General features: G+C 38.3%; 1 protein-coding gene and 1 pseudogene across 3 annotated transcripts in view; one reads left to right on the top strand and one right to left on the bottom strand.

Moving 5' to 3' along the window:
* The window catches only part of BORCS5 (BLOC-1 related complex subunit 5), a 198,121-nt gene that overhangs the window by 163,286 nt on the left and 14,962 nt on the right, over nucleotides 1-19,873 (top strand). For all 3 annotated transcript variants that reach the window (XM_037845924.1, XM_037845923.1, XM_037845922.1), the window contains exon 3: nucleotides 7,041-7,198. In XM_037845924.1, the coding sequence (XP_037701852.1) occupies nucleotides 7,041-7,198 (158 nt within the window). The remainder of the gene's footprint in view (nucleotides 1-7,040; nucleotides 7,199-19,873) is intronic.
* Nucleotides 14,611-15,564, bottom strand: LOC119541737 (annotated as a pseudogene).

The following is a 19,873-nucleotide window of genomic DNA, read 5'->3' as shown; positions in this document are numbered from 1 at the left end:
AAAATTAACTCAAAAAGGATCAAAGATCTCAATAAGAAAGACAGTACCATAAAACTCCTAGAAGATAATGTAGGGAAACATCTTCAATACCTTGCGTTAGGTGGCCACATCCTAGCCTTTACACCCAAAGCACAAGCAACAAAAGAAAACATAGATAAATGGGAACTCGTCAAGCTTCAAAGCTTCTGTACCTCAAAGGAATTTTTTAAAAAGGTGAAGAGGCAGCCAACTCAATGGGAAAAAATTTTTGGAAACCACGTATCTGACAAAAGACTGATATCTTGCATATATAAAGAAATCCTACAACTGAATGACAGTAGTACAGACAGCCCAATTATAAAATGGGCAAAAGATATGAAAAGACAGTTCTCTGAAGAGGAGATACAAATGGCCAAGAAACACATGAAAAAATGTTCAGCTTCACTAGCTTTTAGGGAGATGCAAATTAAGACCACAACGAGATACCATCTCACACCAATTAGAAGGTCTGCCTTTAAACAAATGGGAAAGTACAAATGTTGGAGAGGATGTGGAGAAATTGGAACTCTTATTCATTGTTGTTGGGACTGTATAATGGTTCAGCCGCTCTGTAAGTCAGTCTGGCAGTTCCTTAGAAAACTAGATATCGAATTACCCTTCGATGCAGCAATTTCACTTCTTGGTATATACCCGGAAGACTTGAAAGCAGTGACACGAGCAGATATCTGCACGCCAGTGTTCATAGCAGCATTATTCACAGTTGCCAACATGGAAACAACCCAAATGTCCTTCAGCAGATGAGTGGATAAATAAAATGTGGTATATACACATGATGGAATGCTATGCAGCAGTAAGAAGGAACAATGTCATGAAACATGACATACGAACCTTGAAGACATAATGCTGAGCGAAATAATGCAGGCACAAAAAGAGAAATATTATATGCTACCACTAATGTGAACATTGAAAAATGTTAAACGAGTGGTTTATAATGTAGAATGTAGGAGAACTAGAGGTAGAGAGCAATTAAGGAAGTGGGAATGATAACCCAATAAGAAGAGATAAGGTATCGTGGGTAAATTTAATGTTCTGGGAATGCCCAGGAATGACTATGGTCTGTTAATTTCTGATGGGTATGGTAGGAACAAGTTCACAGAAATGTTGCTCTATTAGGTTATTTTCTTGGGGTAGAGTAGGAACATGTTGGAAGTAAAGTAGTTATTTTAGGTGGTTGTCTTTTTCTTACTCCCTTGTTATGGTTTTTTGAAAAAAAAATTTTTTTTAATTTTTTTTATCTAGTGGATTTAAAAAAAAGGTTAATTTAGAGGAAAAAAATGAGAAAATATGCACAGTCCCCTTGAGGAACTGGTGGAGTATGCAGGGGTGTTGGGCTTCCCTACCTTGATGGTTGCTGAGGTGCTCACAGACATAGGGGACTGGTGGTTTGATGGGCTGAACCCTTTATCACAGGAGTAGCTCTTGGGAAGACTGTTGCTGCAAAGGAGATGCTAGGACTCCCTGTAATTGTGCCCAAGAGCCTCCTCCTGAATGCCTCTTTGTTGCTCAGATGTGGCCCTCTCTCTCTAGCCAAGCCAACTTGGCAGGTGAGATCACTGCCCTCCCCACTATGTGGGATCTGACACCCCAGGGGAGTGAATCTTCCTGGCAATGTGGAATATGACTCCTGGGGAGGAATCTCAACCCGGCATCATGGGATGGAGAACATCTTCTTGACCAAAAGGGGGATGTAAGGAAATGAAATAAGCTTCAGTGGCAGAGAGATTCCAAAAGTAACCGAGAGGTCACTCCGGTGGGCACTCTTACGCACATTATAGACAACCCTTTTTAGGTTCTAATGAATTGAAATAGCTAGCAGTAAATACCTGAAACGATCAAACTACAACCCAGAACCCATGAATCTTGAAGACAATTGTATAAACATGTAGCTTATGAGGGGTGACGATGTGATTGGGAAAGCTATATGGACCACACTCCCCTTTGTCTAGTTTATGGATGGATGAGTAGAAAAATGGGGGAAGGGAAAAAAAAAAAGGCACCTAGTGTTCTTTTTTACTTTAATTGTTCTTTTTCACTTTAATTTTTATTCTTATTATTTTTGTGTGTTTGGTAATGAAAATGTCAAAAATTAATTTTGGTGATGAATGCACGACTATATAATGGTACTGTAAACAATTGAATGTACGCTTTGTTTTGTAACTGCATGGTATGTGAATATATCTCAATAAAAATGAATTAAAAAAATACCACTACCTGTAGTATGTAGTTTGCAGTAGGTATATATATTTTTTCCTGTATGACCCTCTATTATTAACTTCTAGTTATAGTGTCATACATTTGTTCTAATTCATGAGAAGGATTTTTAATATTTGTACAGTTAATCACAGACATTGTCCACCAGAAGGTTCACTGTTTTATACATTTCCATCTTTTTTAGCCTCCAACTTTCTTTCTGATGACATACGTGACTCTGAGCTTACCCTTTCCACCACCTTCACACACTATTCAGCACTGTTATTTATTCTCACAATGTGCTACCATCACCAGTGTCCATTTCCAAACATTTAAGTTCACCCTAGTTGAACATTCTGCTCATAATAAGCAACTGCTTGCTGCAAAGGAGAGGCTAGGCCTCTCTATAATTATGCCTAAGGGCCTCCTCCCGAATGCCTTTTTGTTGCTCAGATGTGGCCCTCTCTCTCTAGCTAAGCCAACTTGAAAGGTGAAATCACTACCCTCCCCCCCTACGTGGGATCAGGCACCCAGGGGAGTGAATATCCCTGGCAACGTGGGATATGACTCCCGGGGAGGAATGTAGACCTGGCATTATGGGACGGAGAACATCTTCTTGACCAAAAGGGGGATGTGAAAGGAAAGGAAATAAGCTTCAGTGGCAGAGAGATTCCATAAGGAGCCGAGAGGTCACTCTGGTGGGCACTCTTACGCACAATTTAGACAACCCTTTTTAGGTTCTGAAGAATTGGGGTAGCTGGTGGTGGATACCTGAAACTATCAAACTACAACCCAGAACCCATGAATCTCGAAGACAATTGTATAAAAATGTAACTTATGAGGGGTGACAATGGGATTGGGAAAGCCATAAGGACCACATTCCACTTTGTCTAGTTTGTGGATGGATGAGTAGAAAAATAGGGGAAGGAAACAAACAAACAAACAGACAAAGGTACCCAGTATTCTTTTTTACTTCAATTACTCTTTTTCACTTTAATTATTATTCTTGTTATTTTTGTGTGTGTGCTAATGAAAGTGTCAGGGATTGATTGAGGTGATGAATGTACAACTATGTAATGGTACTGTGAACAATCGAATGTACGATTTGTTTTGTATGACTGCGTGGTATGTGAATATATCTCAATAAAATGAAGATAAAAAAAAAAATAAGCAACCGCTCCCCATTCTTGAACCTCGTTCCATATCCCAGTAACTTATATCTCATGTCTGTGAGTTTACAGATTATAATTAGTTCATGTCAGTGAGATCCTGCAATATTTGTCCTTATATGTCTGTCTGATTTCACTCAATATAGTGCTCTCAAGGTTTCTTCATCAACCCATTTTCTTTAAGATGGTTTTGTTCACACACCATACATTCTGTCCTAAGTAAACAAACGGTTCCCTGTGTAGTCATATGTTTATATATTCAGCACCATCGCCACTATCTATATAAGGACATCTCCATTTCTTCCACAAAGAAGGAGGAAGAGTCAAAGAAGGTAGAGAGACAAAAGAGAAAAAAAGAGAGAGAGAAAAAAACATGACAGCTAGAAACCAACAAAAGGAAAGATAGCTTTAAACTAAAGTAGAATAAAGAGTCAGACAACATCACCAATGCCAAGAGTCCCATATGCTTCCCCTGTGTTGTCCCTCCCCACCCCCATATGCATTTAGCTTTGGCATGTTGCATTTGTTATATTAAAGGAAAGATAATATAATGTTTCTGTTAACTATAGTCTCTAGTTTGCATTGATTGTATTTTCCCCCCAATCCCTCCCTATTTTTAACATCTTGCAATGCTGAGATTCATTTGTTTTCCCTCATGTAAAAACATATTTGTACCTTTTATTACAATCATTGAGCACCCTAGGTTTCACTGAGTTACACAGTCCCAGTCTTTAGCTTTCGTCTTTCATTCTGGTGTTCCCACATGGTCCTAACCTTCCTCTTTCAGCCACGTTCACAGTCATCTTTGTTCGGTGTACTTACATTGTTGTGCTACTATCTCCCAAAATTGTTTTCCAAACCTCTCACTCCTGTCTTTTCCTTTCTGTCTGCAGTGCTTCCTTTAGTGTTTCCTGTAGAGCAGGTTTTTTGTTCACAAACTCTGTCATTGTCAGTTTGTCAGAGAATATTTTAAGCTCTCCCTCATATTTGAAGGACAGTTTTGCCACATGTAGGATTCTTGGTTGGTTGTTTTTCTCTCAGTATCTTAAATATATTACACCACTTCCTTTTTGCCTCCATGGTTTCTGCTGAGAAATCTGCACATTGTCTTATCAAGCTTCCTTTGTATGTGATGGATCACTTTTCTCTTGCTGCTTTCAGGATTCTCTCTTTATCTTTGATGTTTGATAATCTGATTATTAAGTGTCTTGGCATAGGTCTATTCAGATTCATTCTGTTTGGGGTATGCTGCACTTCTTGGATCCGTAATTTTATGTCTTTCATAAGAGATGGGACATTTTTGTTGATTATTTCCTCTGTTATTGCTTCTGCCCCTTTTCCCTTCTCTTCTCCTTCTGGGACACCAATGACACAAACATTCCTGTATTTTGTTTTGTCCTTAACTTCCCAGAGACGTTGCTCATATTTTTCCATTCTTTTCTTTATCTGTTCTTTTGTTTGAAGGTTTTCAGGTGCCTTGTTCTCCAGTTCCTGAGTGTTTTCTTCTGCCTCTTGAGATCTGCTGTTGTATGTCTCCATTGTCTTTCATCTCTTGTGTTGTGCCTTTCATTTCCATAGATTCTGCCAGTTGTTTCTTGAACTTGCAATTTCTACCTTATGTATGCCCAGTGTTTTCATTATATGCTTCGTCTCTTTTGCCATATCTTCCCTAAACTTTTTGAATTGATTTAGAATCAGTTGTTTAAATACCTGTATCTCAGGTGAAATGTAAGTTTGTTCCTTTGACTGGGCCGTAACTTTTTTCTTCTTAGCATAGATTGTAGTTTTTTGTTTTCTAGGCATCTGATTTCCTTGGTTACCGCAATCAGGTTTTCCCAGACCAGAATGGGCTCAGGTCTCAGAAGGAGGTAATAGTATCACGTCTCCCTGATGATGTGTCTTAGAATATTGGTACACCCTGTGAGGCCTGAAGTCACTGTGCTTTTCTGCCCAGCAGTTGGCACCTGCCAGCCTGGTAATTCCAGACTGGTGTAAGGAGGTGAGGCTTGTGGCTGTTTTCCCCCAGGCTCTGGGTTCTGGTTCTGAATGGAAGGTGGGTAGTAGAGTTTGGCCCCACCTTCTTCCTCTTAGGGAAAATAAATCCCCTAGGGAGAAGTAATTTACATTTGAATAGTCCCTCTGTCTGTGCTCGCTCCACCCTTGTCTGGGTCAGAGCGCTGGGAATTGAAAATGGGTGAGGTTTTTTCCACTGAGCTGAAAAAGGGACAGGAAGATCCCTTCAACACCAGTCTGCAGCCACCCTACAGCCCTCCAGAGTCAGTTGTCACCAGAAGCCTCTGTCTGCTTGTTGAGGATTTGTAGTTTGTATTGAGCAGTCCATGTTTGTTAGTTCAAACCCCAGTTGGAGCTCTGCTGAGCTATCTTTGCTTGCTGGGAGAGTGCTGCTCTCTAGCACTGCGATGCTTTGCAGTTTGGGCTGTGGGGTGAGGGGGTGCCAGGCTTGGGTTCGCAGTTTTTACTTACAGATTTTATGCTGCGATCTCAGGCATTCCTCCCAATTCAGGTTGGTGTATGATGAGTGGACAGTCACATTTGTCCCTCTGCAGTTATTCCAGATTATTTACTAGTTGTTCCTGGTTGTTTATTGGTTGTGCCAGGGGGACAAACTACCTTCCAGTCCTCTCTATGCCCCCATCTTCTTCCATCTCTTATTGTTATTTTTAATAACTTAAAATGTTCTCAGTTTTAATTTCTAATAGGTAAGTATCTATAGCTATAACCCACATGAACAAAAGCTTTCAGTACTTTTTGAGAGTGTAAAGGTGTACTACATCACAAAGTTTGAGAACCATTGTTTTGGTAGAAAGCACTTGAACAAAAGTCAGGAGGCTGGAGTTCTAGTTAGGGCTTTGCTCTAGAACACTGGGCAAGTCATTTAGCTGCTTTAACTGATTTTTCCCTCTGGAAGTGCTAATAATTTTCCTAGTCTACATACCTTAAAAGAAAAGTAAGATAATTATATATCAAAGTGTTTGAATATATAAAGTCCCATGCAAATGTAAGGACGTTGAATAGTTATACAAATAAACTGACGTTAAAAGAAAACATGAAGAATGAGTTTCTGGTGTGTTAGTTGACAGTCTATTTACTTTTTCAATTTTTTTCACTTCAGCTTCTCCTCCTAGCGTTTCCTTACACATCTTATTGCCTTTTTCTCACTTTTTCAAGCAACCATTTTAACTATTAGAAGAAATTAGGTAAATATATCTTCCAAGGTTTTTAATTGGAAAGGAATTTATATTCCTGATACCTTGATGTGTGTCATGTAAAGGAAAGGTCAGGAGGTCTATCTTCGAGACTCCACTTATTGTGTGAATTTGGGAGAGTTACTTTTAACCTCTATATCTTGGTTTCCTCGGCTGTATAATGGGGCTAATAATACTTTTCTAGGGCAGTTTTGGGTATGAAAATTAATGCACGGGAAGCACTTAGCCAAGTGCTTGGCACATAATAGATGCTCCATAAATGATTGTTGCTGTGATTGTCATTAGCCTATAGCAAGAGATGCAAGATTAAATTTAAATTTCTTACCCTATCCTCAGTTTACTTACTAAGCTACTCCTTGATTCCCCAGTTTACTGGTAGTAATTTCTGTTTCATTCCTTTTTTTCTGCTTTGAAGGGCAGTTGAGTGGCCAGACTTCCCCAACAAATACCAAATTGGAGAAATTGGATTCTCAGCAAGTGTTACAGCTCTGCCTCCGATATCAGGATCACCTGCATCAGTGTGCAGAGGCCGTTGCTTTTGATCAGAATGCTTTGGTTAAACGGATCAAAGAGGTAATGTACTGAGGGAGGAAATAACATTGCTGACTCATTATTTTGATTCCCTGTCCCTCCTGAGTCCTTTGCTACTGGGCAGCATAGAAAGTAGCCATTTTCTAATTAAGACTTAAAATTTGTCCCATTGTTTTTGGGACAGATTTGGGGAGATTGTCCTTCTTAGCTGTAAAATGAGATGGCAGGAGTGTGAGTCCTGGTTCACCACTTATTTGCTTGGGCAAGTTACTTAACTTCTGTTTGTCTCAGTTTCCTCATCTGAGAAATGGTGCTAATTGTAGTAACCTACCCCAAGGATTGAGTGAAGATTAAATCATTCAGTGTTATTGGTATATGTAAAATCCTGCCATACTAATTTGCTCTAGCAATATTATATCTTGGAACTGGCATTATCTGTTTCCTGTATATAATATATATTTTGTTTTCCAGTTAGCGTATCAATTCTTTGAGAGTGAGATCCTTGAGATATAAGCTTTATCGATTATATTCTTACTGTATTAGCACATGAAGAGCTCAGTGATTCTTATTGATTGGATGGGAAGAATTATCACTACTTACCCCACAGGATTTTTGTGCAGAAATAAGTGGAGAATTCATGTGAAAATACTTAATAAACTAGAAAGCACAGAACAAATGTTGTGTAATTATGAATAACAGTAAGTAGGTACTTTTTTTTTTTTTTTTTTTTTTGGCATTTAATTGTATCATTGAAAGGGTGCTGCATGCCACCATTCTGGGGCACCATCCACATTGTAGTTTGTGTGAATGGCATGCCCTGGAGTTATTTAAGGAAATGGCTCTGGCCATTGACTCTGGTAGGTGAAAAACGGACATGAGGAAACATGCAAGTAAAGGGATGAGAATCACCGCAAATTAATGGTCAATTAGTAATAGAGGTGGTACATCCTTAAGATTGCAAAATAGTCATTAGTTATACTGACATGTTTGAATTTACTGACACCTCCAGCATTTTGGTACTTACCTTTCATAAAATGTATGCATATGTTTTTCTCTCCTGGATAAGGAACTATTATTTGGAATACTATTAAATATGATCCTTTATATTGCTCAGCATTTATGTGGCCTTTCAACTATTATAAAGTTATTTACTACATTTTACTTGGAATTTGTTTGTTTGCTTACTTGCTTAAATACAGGGTTCTTTACTCCCCCCAGTAGGTCTAGGATATAGTTTGTAGATCATTATTTTAATGAGCCCACCAAATGATTCTGTTGCCATCCTCCATCAGCTGGGATGGGGAATTACTGATCTAGAGCATTATTTTCCAAACTAAGTTCTACAAAACTGGTTCCATATAAAGAAGGTTGAATTTTTTGCATATTCCATCTCTCCTTAGAGAGTTATAATGCATATTATATTAGAAGTTTTGAAGAGTCTTACAGTTGAAGAAAACCAGCAACTTTTCAAACATATTTGACCTTAGAATCCTACCTTAGGTGACATCTGTTGGCATCCCATAGAAGTAGGGGTTTTAACACATTCTTTGGGAAATGCTATTGTAGACATAGACCTTATCATTTTTGACTGTTGTGCTAGAACTTAAATACATTAACTCTCAGACGATTTTAGAATAATAAATTGGTATTTTGATGCTTCTTGTCTTCTTTTTAAAAGACCCTCTAATCCATATCTGCCATTTGGCAGTTTAGGAAAATGTAGTACAAAGAGATTAAGTAGCTAGCTCAGTGTCAAAGATCTGGGTAAAGTATTTTGTACCACACAGAACTTAATTATACCACAGTTTTAAGACTGCAGAGGCGTGGTTCTTAGCTCTGGCTATACATTAGACTCTTCTGGGACATTTTTTCCTCCTATATACATGGTGGAAAATTTCTCACATACACTGAAGTAGAGAGACTTTCTTCATTTTCTTACTGCCCAGCTACATCAACTTGTGAATGCTCTTGTTCTGCCCATACCCCCACTCACTCCCTGCTGCCCCCTCAACTGATTTATTCTTTACTAAATACATTCACACATACTTGATTTCATTCATAAATATTTCAGTATGCATCTTTAAAAATAAAGAACCCCTTTTAAAACCTTTTTATTTTGAATTAATTTTAGACTTAGAGGAGTTACAAAGTTAATGCGGAGTTGCTGTATCACCTGGCTTTGCCTAAAGTTAGCATCGTATATAACGTTAGCCCATTGATCAAAACCAGGAAATTAACATGGTACAGTGCTATTAACTAAACTAAAATCTTATTTGAATTTCACCAGTTTTTCCACGAATGAAGGACTCCTTTTAAAAAACAAAACCACAGTATTGCTATCATACCTGAAATATTTAACAATGATACCTTAATTCATTAAGTATAGCTGAGGTATTTCTAAGAAAATACTAATGCCTAGTTCTCACACGAAACAAATTAGATCTAAATCCTTGAAGGTGCTTGGGGGGGGGGGGGGTGTTAGGGGGAAGCTGGGCATTGGTATTTATGAAAGTGTCATAGGTGATTCTAATGTGTAGCCAGGGTTGAGAATCAGTGTTCTAGAGCACTCATTTAAAAGAACTTAAATGGAGTTCAGAATTCTGTTTGGAGAACTTTGGAATTCTCTTGAATAGTCAGTTGTTAACCAGGGTTGTTGCAAAACAGAACAGTATTCACAGTACTGCACAAGGCCTTGGTGGCTCTGTTAGGGCAGAGGAGGTTAACACTGTTTTAGGGTTTTCACTGGTGATTTAATGTCTCTGTTGTTAAGTATTAGCAGGCTCCTGAAACATGCACATCCATTTATGCCCTTACTTCAAACCCGAGGGTTTGAATTAGTCACCACCAAATGAATAAAGCAGAGGATGTAGTTTTGATCAAAAGCCAACTCTCTGGTATTATTCCAGATGTTTCCTGGAACTTTGGTTAGAAGTGTGAGGAAGTAACATCATGCTATAAGTGGTGAAAAGTAAGGGAACTTAATAACCATGGTGACTATGTCTTAATGGAAGTATAGAGTTTGGGTAAACCAGAGGCCCATGAGGTTATAGTGCCTGTGATCACTTAAGTTTGCATCAAAGGAAATATGGCTATAGCCATTTCTGATTTAGATAAAAGAAAGTCAAGGAATTAGGTAAGCTTTCCTTTTGTTAAATTTGGATGATCCTCTTGAATGAAAGTTTATGTTTTACAAATTTGTGTATGTGAGAGGGGAGAAGACTGGAGGTAGTTTCTTTTATAGCCAGGGAAGCTTGTGATGTACAATAACCTCTAATTTCCCTAATGGCTATAGAATGGCCCCTCAGTCAACCAACCAGCATTGCTTAGCAGCTGTTGCAGACCTACTTAGTGTGAGGTCCCTGCTTTCTGAGAGTTTAATCTGGTTGAACAGAGTTAAACAGAACAGTAATGTAAAAAAATGGATAGATGGAGATTGCTCAGTTGTGGTTTATAACAGAGGTTCCATGTGAATCAAAGATTAGGATATCTTGAAGCATGTGAGGTTTACACTAGGTCTTAAAGGAAAACAGGATTTGGGAAATGGATGGAGAGGAGCATTGTTGGCTGGGGGAACAACTTGACAGGCAGTCTTGGAGGAAAATTAACATTGGGGCTTCAGGGAACAGTGAAGAATCTAGTTTGATGTTGGGTAAACTTGTTCAAAGATATCTTTGCATTAAGAACCACAGAATTTGTGACTTTGGAGATTTTAGTAGTTAATTTAATTGTTTTTTCTGCTTGGTGGATAGCAAACTAGTATCTGGGAAACATGGGTGTCTTGCTTGAGAAGTGGGAAACTGGATGGTGACAAATGATTAGTTCTTGGTTTCAAGGCTGTGAATGTATCACTTATCATCTTTTCAGTGATTTTTTTGTGACATCATTTCTAGTTAATCATTCAAGTTGTCAGACACACACTCAGTTTTAGGTCATGTCTATCATTGAGATGTGGGTTAACGGTAAGGCAAAGGAGAAAGGAACATGCTTCCTACCCATATGTGTGCTTTCCTTGGGGGTAGGGGGCAAAGTCAGGCAGGTGGCAAATACAGAACTCCAGAAAATCATAATTAAGACATTTGGAGCTTCTCTTGACCTGGATCACCACTTAAATGAAATCATATTTCTGCCTTACTCTAGTTACTGTAAGTGGGCAAATAAGTTCATAGATTAAAATATCTTCTTAACTAAGGTAAGGTTTATTTTGTTACAGTTATTGTGGGCCTGCTTAAAGGCCTTGACACTAAATTCATGATACAATTCTAGTAGTTAATGGTTTTTAATTCTTAAATATGTTGATAAGCATTCTGTTTTAGCATAAACCAATCTGAAGCATTGAAGGGGGATTCAGATGAGCAGGTAAGAAAGAGTTGTAATCCTTAGAAAGCATATGAACACACAGGATTATGAAGAGGACTTAAAGTTTATCTAATTCAGTACTGGTAGTTTATTTGGAATTTGCCTGAAATTATTCTACAAATTAATGACTAAGATGATATTAGATGATGGATTTTCCCTGATTGCTGGTCCCCTTTTTCACTAAACCCTAGTACTTACGTTCTCCCTCTTTGGAATCCTTCATTTCAGTTTTACTTACTCCTTTTCACACAGTAGGCACTCAGCCAGTGTTTGAAGGAATGCATGAGTGCTACCATTCACAGGCCCGCAGACAGAGTTGAATAGGGCTTTCTTTTTGTCAATGGTACTGTAATGTTTAAGACCTTTCTGGAGCTGTTTTCCAAGCATTTGATCTGACTTCCTGTACTATGTTTCCTCCTATGGGGATGGTGGAGAGATTGATCAGGGTTAAATAATTTGCTTACAGCATTGCACAGAAAATCAGTAACTGAATTGGAACTAGCTTTCACTCTGAGCTCCTTTAAATGAAAAGCCTGGTTAGCATGAATCATAGGTAGGTGAGAATGTTACTCTGTGCCTGCCACCTTGAACTGAATCAACTTTAAATAACATTGTTAGATTTCTGTTGCTGCTTTTAAACATATTCTGGCAACAGTTGCTACTTTCTTGATCTCAGATTATAGAATGGGTTGGGAGTGCCTATTTTTAAAACTATAAATTTTGACAAGAGCATTGAGATGTCAGGCTTTTTTTGCTGAAATACAAGGCAAAGCATTACAAAAAGTTCTATGTTTTCTTTTTGTCTTATAAATTACTCTGGTATACATTTCAGGTTGAGAACTTAAAATATGAGTATAGTTTTCCCCCCTTCTTGTCCTTTGGGTAACCTTAATTTTCAGTAAGAAATACCACTGGTCCCTTACCTGTCAGGAAATACAGATGGGGGACTGGGCTTATTCTGGTTTGTCTGGCTGTAAGGTATGCTGCACAGTACTTCCTTACTTCGTTGGGCCTGGCCCCACACTTCCATTACACCAGCATTGTCCTGCCAAAAGACAAAAGTCCTGGAAAAGACCAAATCTAGTTTAGTACTTGCCTGTTGAAAATATAGGCTTGTATTTTTTGGTAAGGCATGAGCAAAGCCCAGTTATTTGACTGCTCTGAGAGTTAACTCCATTCACATTCTGGACACTGACACGTAAGCATGTGTGAATAGCAGCCCTATATACCCCCCCACACACACACACACTGCTCCCATTTGCCTGCCCTAGATGTGCCCCTAGATAGCTGCCTCTACTAGCTTTCCTGGTTTTGGCCACCTGTGCTAAGCACCAGACCCCTTGTCCTTCTCCTTCTGCCAACTCATTTCCAGTCTTCCAGAGTGGGCAAGGGTCAAGGTCCCATGTCACCCCCCTTTCTTGTAAGTAGTACCAGAGGCACTACAGATAATAAGCCAAAAGGTAGTCAGTATTAAGGGTACACATCATATATCTTTCTCAGTGAAGGAAAACAGTGAATTTTAGCAAGTTTGTATGTTGCTGCATCCCTGGAACAATGCCAGGCACATAAGATATTTAATAAATGTTTGTTAAATAACAACTGATTATAGTCTTCATTTATTTCAGTATTTCTTTATCCTAGTGACCAATAAGCTTTCTTATTCTTTTAGAGAAAATAAAGGTTATGAGAGTTGTATTAGATAGTCTAGGCTGCAACTATAAATAGAGTCAAAAATGTGTAATAACTCAAATACCACAGAGGTTTATTTCATGCTCATGTTCAAGGTGGATGTTTCTGGTTAGCAGGTGACTTTACTTTATCAAGTGATTCAGGAATTCAGGTTCTTCCCATCTGTGGCTCTGCCATCCCCAAAGACCGCATTAATGATAGTACCAGTTGGTGAAAGGAGAAAGAAAGTGGAATAACACAAATGGGGGGTTCTTATGAGCCAAACCTGTAAGTGTTACAGATTGCTTTAGCTAGAACTCAGTCACTAACACTAACTCCACAGAAGGCTTGGAAATGTAGTCTGTGTGGGTGCCTGGGGTTATATTATATTTTGAGCTACATTTTGAACATCTGTGTTATTTTTGAACTTACATTCCTAAAATGTATCTGTAGTGTAACTGTGAGATTCCGAACGGCTGGTGCAAGGAACCATGGTAAATTTCACTTGGTTTAAGTCTTTCTGTCAATGAAAACCAAGTAATATTAGGAAAAGGCTTATGCTTTTAATGTTAAGTGAGAAAACCAGGACATTATATATTCAATATGATCTCCACCGTGTTATGTGTCCTTAAACAAAAATTAGAAGGAAACATGGCAACTAATTAATTGTGGTTGTCCTTTAGTGATGAGAGCATCTTTTTTTTTTAAGCCTGCTTCTTTCTACTTTCCTATTATTTTATAAAATTTCTATCTTAAACATGCATTACTTGTTTTCTTCCAAATTGGAAATATGTTTATTGTATTTTTCCTATAATGTGTGAACCTTATAAGGCTTTTGTTCTGCCTGCAGATCTTTGAACCACTGACTAAGAATATGCCTCTGAGAACTTGTTTGTATGCATGTGCATTAACATGTCCACTTCATTTATTAACTCATCCAGCTCTGGTTCTGCCAGGCTCTCTGTTCTAGGTGTTAAGGATATATTACTGAACAAAAAAGGCAAAAATCCCTCCCTTGTGTACCTATGTTCCTGAAGGAAACAAACAACACAAGGTAAAAAAAATAAAATATATAGCATGTAAGATGGTGATAAGTACTAAGGATAAAAAATAAAGCAAGGAATGGAATATGAAATGCCAATGGGATGGAAATTTTAGATGGGGTGGCCTGAGAAGGCCTTACTGAGGAAGGGTTTTTTTTTTTTGTTTTGTTTTTTTTTGTTTTCAAATTGCATCTTTTTAATCAGCTCCATGAAGGACATCCTAAACACTATATGAAACACAACAGAATATTTCTTTCTTCCAGTATTAAAAAGATGACATTCACAAACATTTTAAAGTTCTTCTATATAATCAGGTTGGTAGTCTCATAACGTAGAGTAAAAAAACACCTCTTAGCAATCATGTTCTTGATGGAGATTTCTTGTAGGTATGTTCGGAAATTGCTTCCTAACTGTGGTAAGAAAACATTGTGTACAAATTTTTTAAATGTCCCTAGATGCATGTTAATTTAAAAAATAATAGTAATTCTGACCAAACCTTTTTTTTTTTTTTTGCCAGAACCATTAATCCTGAGAGCCCAAACTAAAAAACTAGTAAAAGAAAAATACCCAGACTTTACAATGTCCCAGAATTTGTAAATGGAGGGAAAAAAAATTGGAAACACATGGAGCTTTCTAAAAGGTCTGTGAGAAGCTACCCTGGGAGCTCAATTCAAAAATAGAAGTTGATGTACTATAAAACAAAGATGTTTCAGTGCAGCTCCAAAAATCTTATAAATACAGCCATTTGGAAAGACGATGCTGGATCAGAAGAATTTTTATTCCTTGTGTATCTCATCTCAGTTGTCGTAATTATCTCTGTAATTCCCTCCAGAGTAGCGGTCATAACCACCCTGGTTTCTGCCACCATAGTCTCTGGACCTTCCATATCCATATCCATATCCTCCAGACCATCATACCGGCTGCTCCCATATCCCTGGTCCCCACCACCTCTAGAGTAGCTGCGACCACGCCCATGACCCCCAAAGGCACCCCCTCTGGTTCCCCGGGCTGACTTGCCCGCATGGTCCACACGGATCTGGCGGCCATCCAGGGACTCTCCATTCATGGCTTGCATGGCATCTGAGGCATGCTCTGGATTGGTGAAAGTGATGAAGCCAAAACCTCGGGACCGCTGAGTCTCCCGGTCCTTGACGACAACCACTTCAGAGATAGGCCCGAAGCTGCTGAAGTGGTCTTCCAATGTCTGCTCGTCGGTGTTGAAGTTGAGCCCTCCCACGAAGAGTTTTCCTTCTTCAGACGACATGGTAGGGAATTCGAGTTCTGGAATCTGGAAAAGAAGACAACTTGACCAACAGCCAACGCTGAGCAGGGAGACTGCTGAGGAAGGGTTTTATAATACAAAGACCTCCTGGCTGATCTGTAGCTAGCCAGGAAACTCTTCCTCATAACTCTGTCTATGCTCAAAATTTATCAAATTTTTTTACTAATAACAATCGCAGTTCCAAAGATTCTATTCATTATTAACAATCTGCTCATTGTCATACTTATCTGAATGTTCTGAACCAGAGTCTTATTTGCTATCTCTTTTGTTAGTTGGGAGGACACTTACAGATCTATACTCCCTTTAAAACATCTCTAATTCTTTCAGGGCTCAAGTATTCCCAAGAGATTTCTCCTGGATGTGTCCTTAGAGCTTGAGGCAACAGTTAATTTTCTTCTGCCCATGCTGACAGACTATGCTTTAATATTGTAAGACTTTATTTAGTTGACGCCCTGGCATTTACTCCACAGTTCTTATTCTACATGTGAGTAGAGAGCTTATCACTTGTGTAAGGTCATATCAGACCATTTCCAGAAATTGCTTACTCAGAAAGTTAAGGTGACAGTCAACCTGCAGCCCAGAGCAAATGGGATAATGAATATGAACGTACGCTGCAGGATTGTAGGGTGCTATATGTAAATGAGAGGATAAGTTTTACAGTAACAGTCATTTATTTCAAAGACAGCAAGATCAACAAGGAGGCAGTTGCAGAATATAATGCTTTCTGTGGAAGTAGGTACATTTGTGGTACATTTAGAGCATAGTTTCAGTAATGATTTTTTTTTAATTTTAATTTTAATCAGAAAATTAAAACAACAGCAAAAAAAACACAACAAAAACACACATTTCAAACAAAGCAAAGCATTAAGAAAAACAAATAACCTAAAATAACTACTTTGCTTCCAATGAGTAATGATTTCTTTTTATATTCCAAGGTAGTTTAGCTACTTTCCTTCCTTATCTGGAAGTTTAAGAATTCTTCTTTTTGCCCTTGCTGAGATTTAGATTCTCTGTAATCAGTCACTTACCTGCTTTCCATCTTATATTATAATAGTTATACCTGAATTCTCCACTAAATCCAGACTGCTCTCTGGTCCCACTCATGCTCTATGCCTTCTTTAGTGCTCCCTCCTGCCTGATGAATCCTCCACTCCCATCAAGGCTCAGCCACATGCCAACAGCCTGTTCATAAAGTATTCTTGGTTTCCCCTGGTCATAAGGGCTTTCCCTCCTCACTTCTCCCCTGGTGCTCCAGGAATGTTTGCTGGGTGATTTATGTAGTAAAGTCAGGCTGTCACTTCAACTCTCCTCATGGGTAATGCCTTGGGCCTCTGGACTCTAGATCAGGCTTTTACATGTCATGAGAGGTCCTCCAGTATCATGTTTAGGAGCCCAGGATCTGATGCTAACCACCAGATATAACAAATTAGTATATTAATATCATCATCCCAGATTGTATATCTCTGGTTCTTTCTTCAGATATAAGATAGAGGATTTTAGCTGTACAATATTCACCTCCAGGCCACCTCCAAGGTCTGTACTCTACTTTGAATCAAAAAAGGATTGTGCTTATGGATTGTTTGGGTATATGAGCAAGGGAATTATAGAGCACATAATCAGTGCCGTTTCACATTGTCTGGTCACCTTAGTTCAGGTTTTAAAGTATTGAGTGTTTCCTTTAGGTCACACTTACTTTTATTTCCCATTAATCCTGGACATTGGATAGGGGAGTCCAGGTTACTGGTATGGCTCCTGATTTTCTTTACCCTCCACCGACTCCATCTTCCAGCATGACTATTCCAGCTCCAGCTCCCCTCCTGCTATAGGAGTAACAGAAATAGTATCATAGCTGTCTTTTTTTTTTTTTTTTTTTTTTTTTACTTTTACATGTACCAGGTCTAGGGTGGGCATTTTACATACTTTATCATCTACATCTGACAGATAAAGAAACTGAGATTCAGAGACCTGAAAGTTAATTTCAAGGTTATACAGTTATTAAATGGTAGAGCTGGTACTCAAGATCTAAAATTCACATTCAAGTCTCCAAAGCCCATGTTTTTTCTACTGTTCTTTTTCCTTTTCTTTCAATTCTTTATTCAAAGGCTTTTTACATCCCAGCTTCTCTCCTTGTCTCTGCCTAATGTCCCTTCTCCCTGACCCAGTATTCCTTTATAATGGTCTCTTTACAGCTTCACAAAATACCTTCACATTTCAAAAGCAAACCTTTTAAGATGCAGCCACACCTAAGACCATACATTTACATCTTTAAAATGACAACTTTGCCTACTTTGGAGGGGTAGCTTTTCCACACTCCCCGTCACTTTTTTGAGAAAGGGGCTTTTTACCAGTATCTCAGACAACTGCTGCAGTAGTAATTTAGGTTAGTCAAGAGAGGCACAGTCAGGGATACCAGCCAGTAGACCTGTGTGAGGGGCTTCATTCTTTCCTACGACCACCCTGGAATGATTGCAGAGAGGGAGGTTTTAATCCGTCTAGAACAAATGGGCTGGTGAAGAACAGGAGCATCTCACGAAGTCAAAAGATCTAAGATGTCTGTGTGCCTATACTGACATCTTTCATGGAGTACAGGAAAAGCTCTCCCAAGGAAAAGGGAGGAGTTGGAATTTCTTCCCTCAGCTTTTATTTTTATCCTTGGTCTACTTTGTCTTTTTCTAATTTGCTGCCTTTTAGTGATACTTTTCAGCCAGCTCCTTTGCCTGACTTTAACTTTTTGGAACTGCTTAATGGTTTGGAGATTTCTTTCCTGCCTTCCTGCCTAGACATAACACTAAGAGTAACAAGCCATAAGAGGAAGTTGGGAAAGTCATAAAATAATTATTGGAACAAAGTGATTCAATTCAAATTCCTGCGGTCCTTGTATCTTTTAATTCTCTTGAAAACCCAAATAAAATTTGTTTCTTTACTGAGACATTTAGATACATTGTTTGAACAATGGAAGCAGGGTCACTTCAAAATGTCCAGTATGTGGTAATCGATGCTGTTCAGCCTGTGGTAATTAATGAAAACATTGGCAACAGTCTGCCCATTGTTTGTCCATTGTGCAACAGGAAATGGCAGACTAATAAAGAGCTGGAGAAGTCTCACGTAATTCCAGAAGGAAGCAGAAATTGCTCACAATTTTTATTGATATCCTTCTGATTGCAGATCTAGGATCACCTGTGCAGGTTCCTATTCCTACTGACATGGAGATGTTTGTTTGATTTGATTTTGACATTGAGTAATGATAGGTTTTAATTTTCTGTATGGCGAAAATTGGCATCTTTAATAACCTTTAGATCACAGTTTTCACACACAATTATAATTTGTTGGACAAGGTAGAACTATGGAAAAGGAAATGTCCCTGGCAATAAAGAGTTGTTTCAGACAGTTGACAGTAATACGAAGATCTGGATTCCTGGCCTGGCTCTGTCAGTAGCAACTGGGCAAATTTAAGTAAATTGCTTAACCATTCTGAACCAGTCCTTCTCTGTAAAATGAGATTGGGGTTGAATGATCTCTGAGGACCCTTTCAGCTCTAAAATTCTATGTTCTAAGCCCCCTTGATGAGGTCTGGGATTGTGAAATGCTTGTACAAGTGAAATGTTAGAGTACAAAGTGTAACAAGGGACTTTGCCAGTGAAAGTATCATTCAGGTTTATCCACTAACAAATAGTTTATTCCCTTTGGTCTCTTCAGTTTTTGTTGTGTAAATGCCCATGTTATGTTTGATAATTTTTTTTTGTTATTAAAAAATAAATGTTGGCAGTTAATATAGAGATGTGTTCTTCCACTCTTTTGAAAACTTTCAGAGTTGCCATTTATATTCATCTATTGAGGATTTTTGAAAAGGTGTTGAACACCTTGCTCCAGACAGTATGTTTTTAATTGAAATGGATTGACATTCGAATTAATGAGGTCTGTAGAAAAGATAACACAGAGGTTTAGGTGAAAAGGCACAAATTTGGAGTCTAGCAGACCTCGGTTTGAATTCTGACTTCCCTGACAGTAATTCCATAGTGACTTTGGGCATGTTTTATAATCCCTGAATCCTGAATTCCTCATTTCTAGTATGAGAATGATAAATTTTCCCTATGTGATTATTGTGAGGAATAAAGATGAGGTATTTAAAATACTTTAGTACAGTGCCTAGTATTTAGTAGATACTCAATAGAGAGTAGTTATAACTTATATATTATTTTATTACATTAACCAAAATAACTAGGGAATTACTGAATATTATATATACCGTGTTCTACTGTCCTAGTCATCCTAGTATTATGGACATAATTTACCAAACAAAACAGTTTCACTAGTATGGATTTCATTTTTTGTTTTCATTAGAGCATGTGGACTGAGATTTGCCAGTCC

Source organism: Choloepus didactylus, chromosome 8 (assembly GCF_015220235.1).
Source record: "Choloepus didactylus isolate mChoDid1 chromosome 8, mChoDid1.pri, whole genome shotgun sequence".
Lineage (NCBI taxonomy): Eukaryota > Metazoa > Chordata > Mammalia > Pilosa > Megalonychidae > Choloepus > Choloepus didactylus.
The sequence above is the reverse complement of the archived record's forward strand: the minus strand, read 5'-3'. Positions and strand labels throughout refer to the sequence as shown.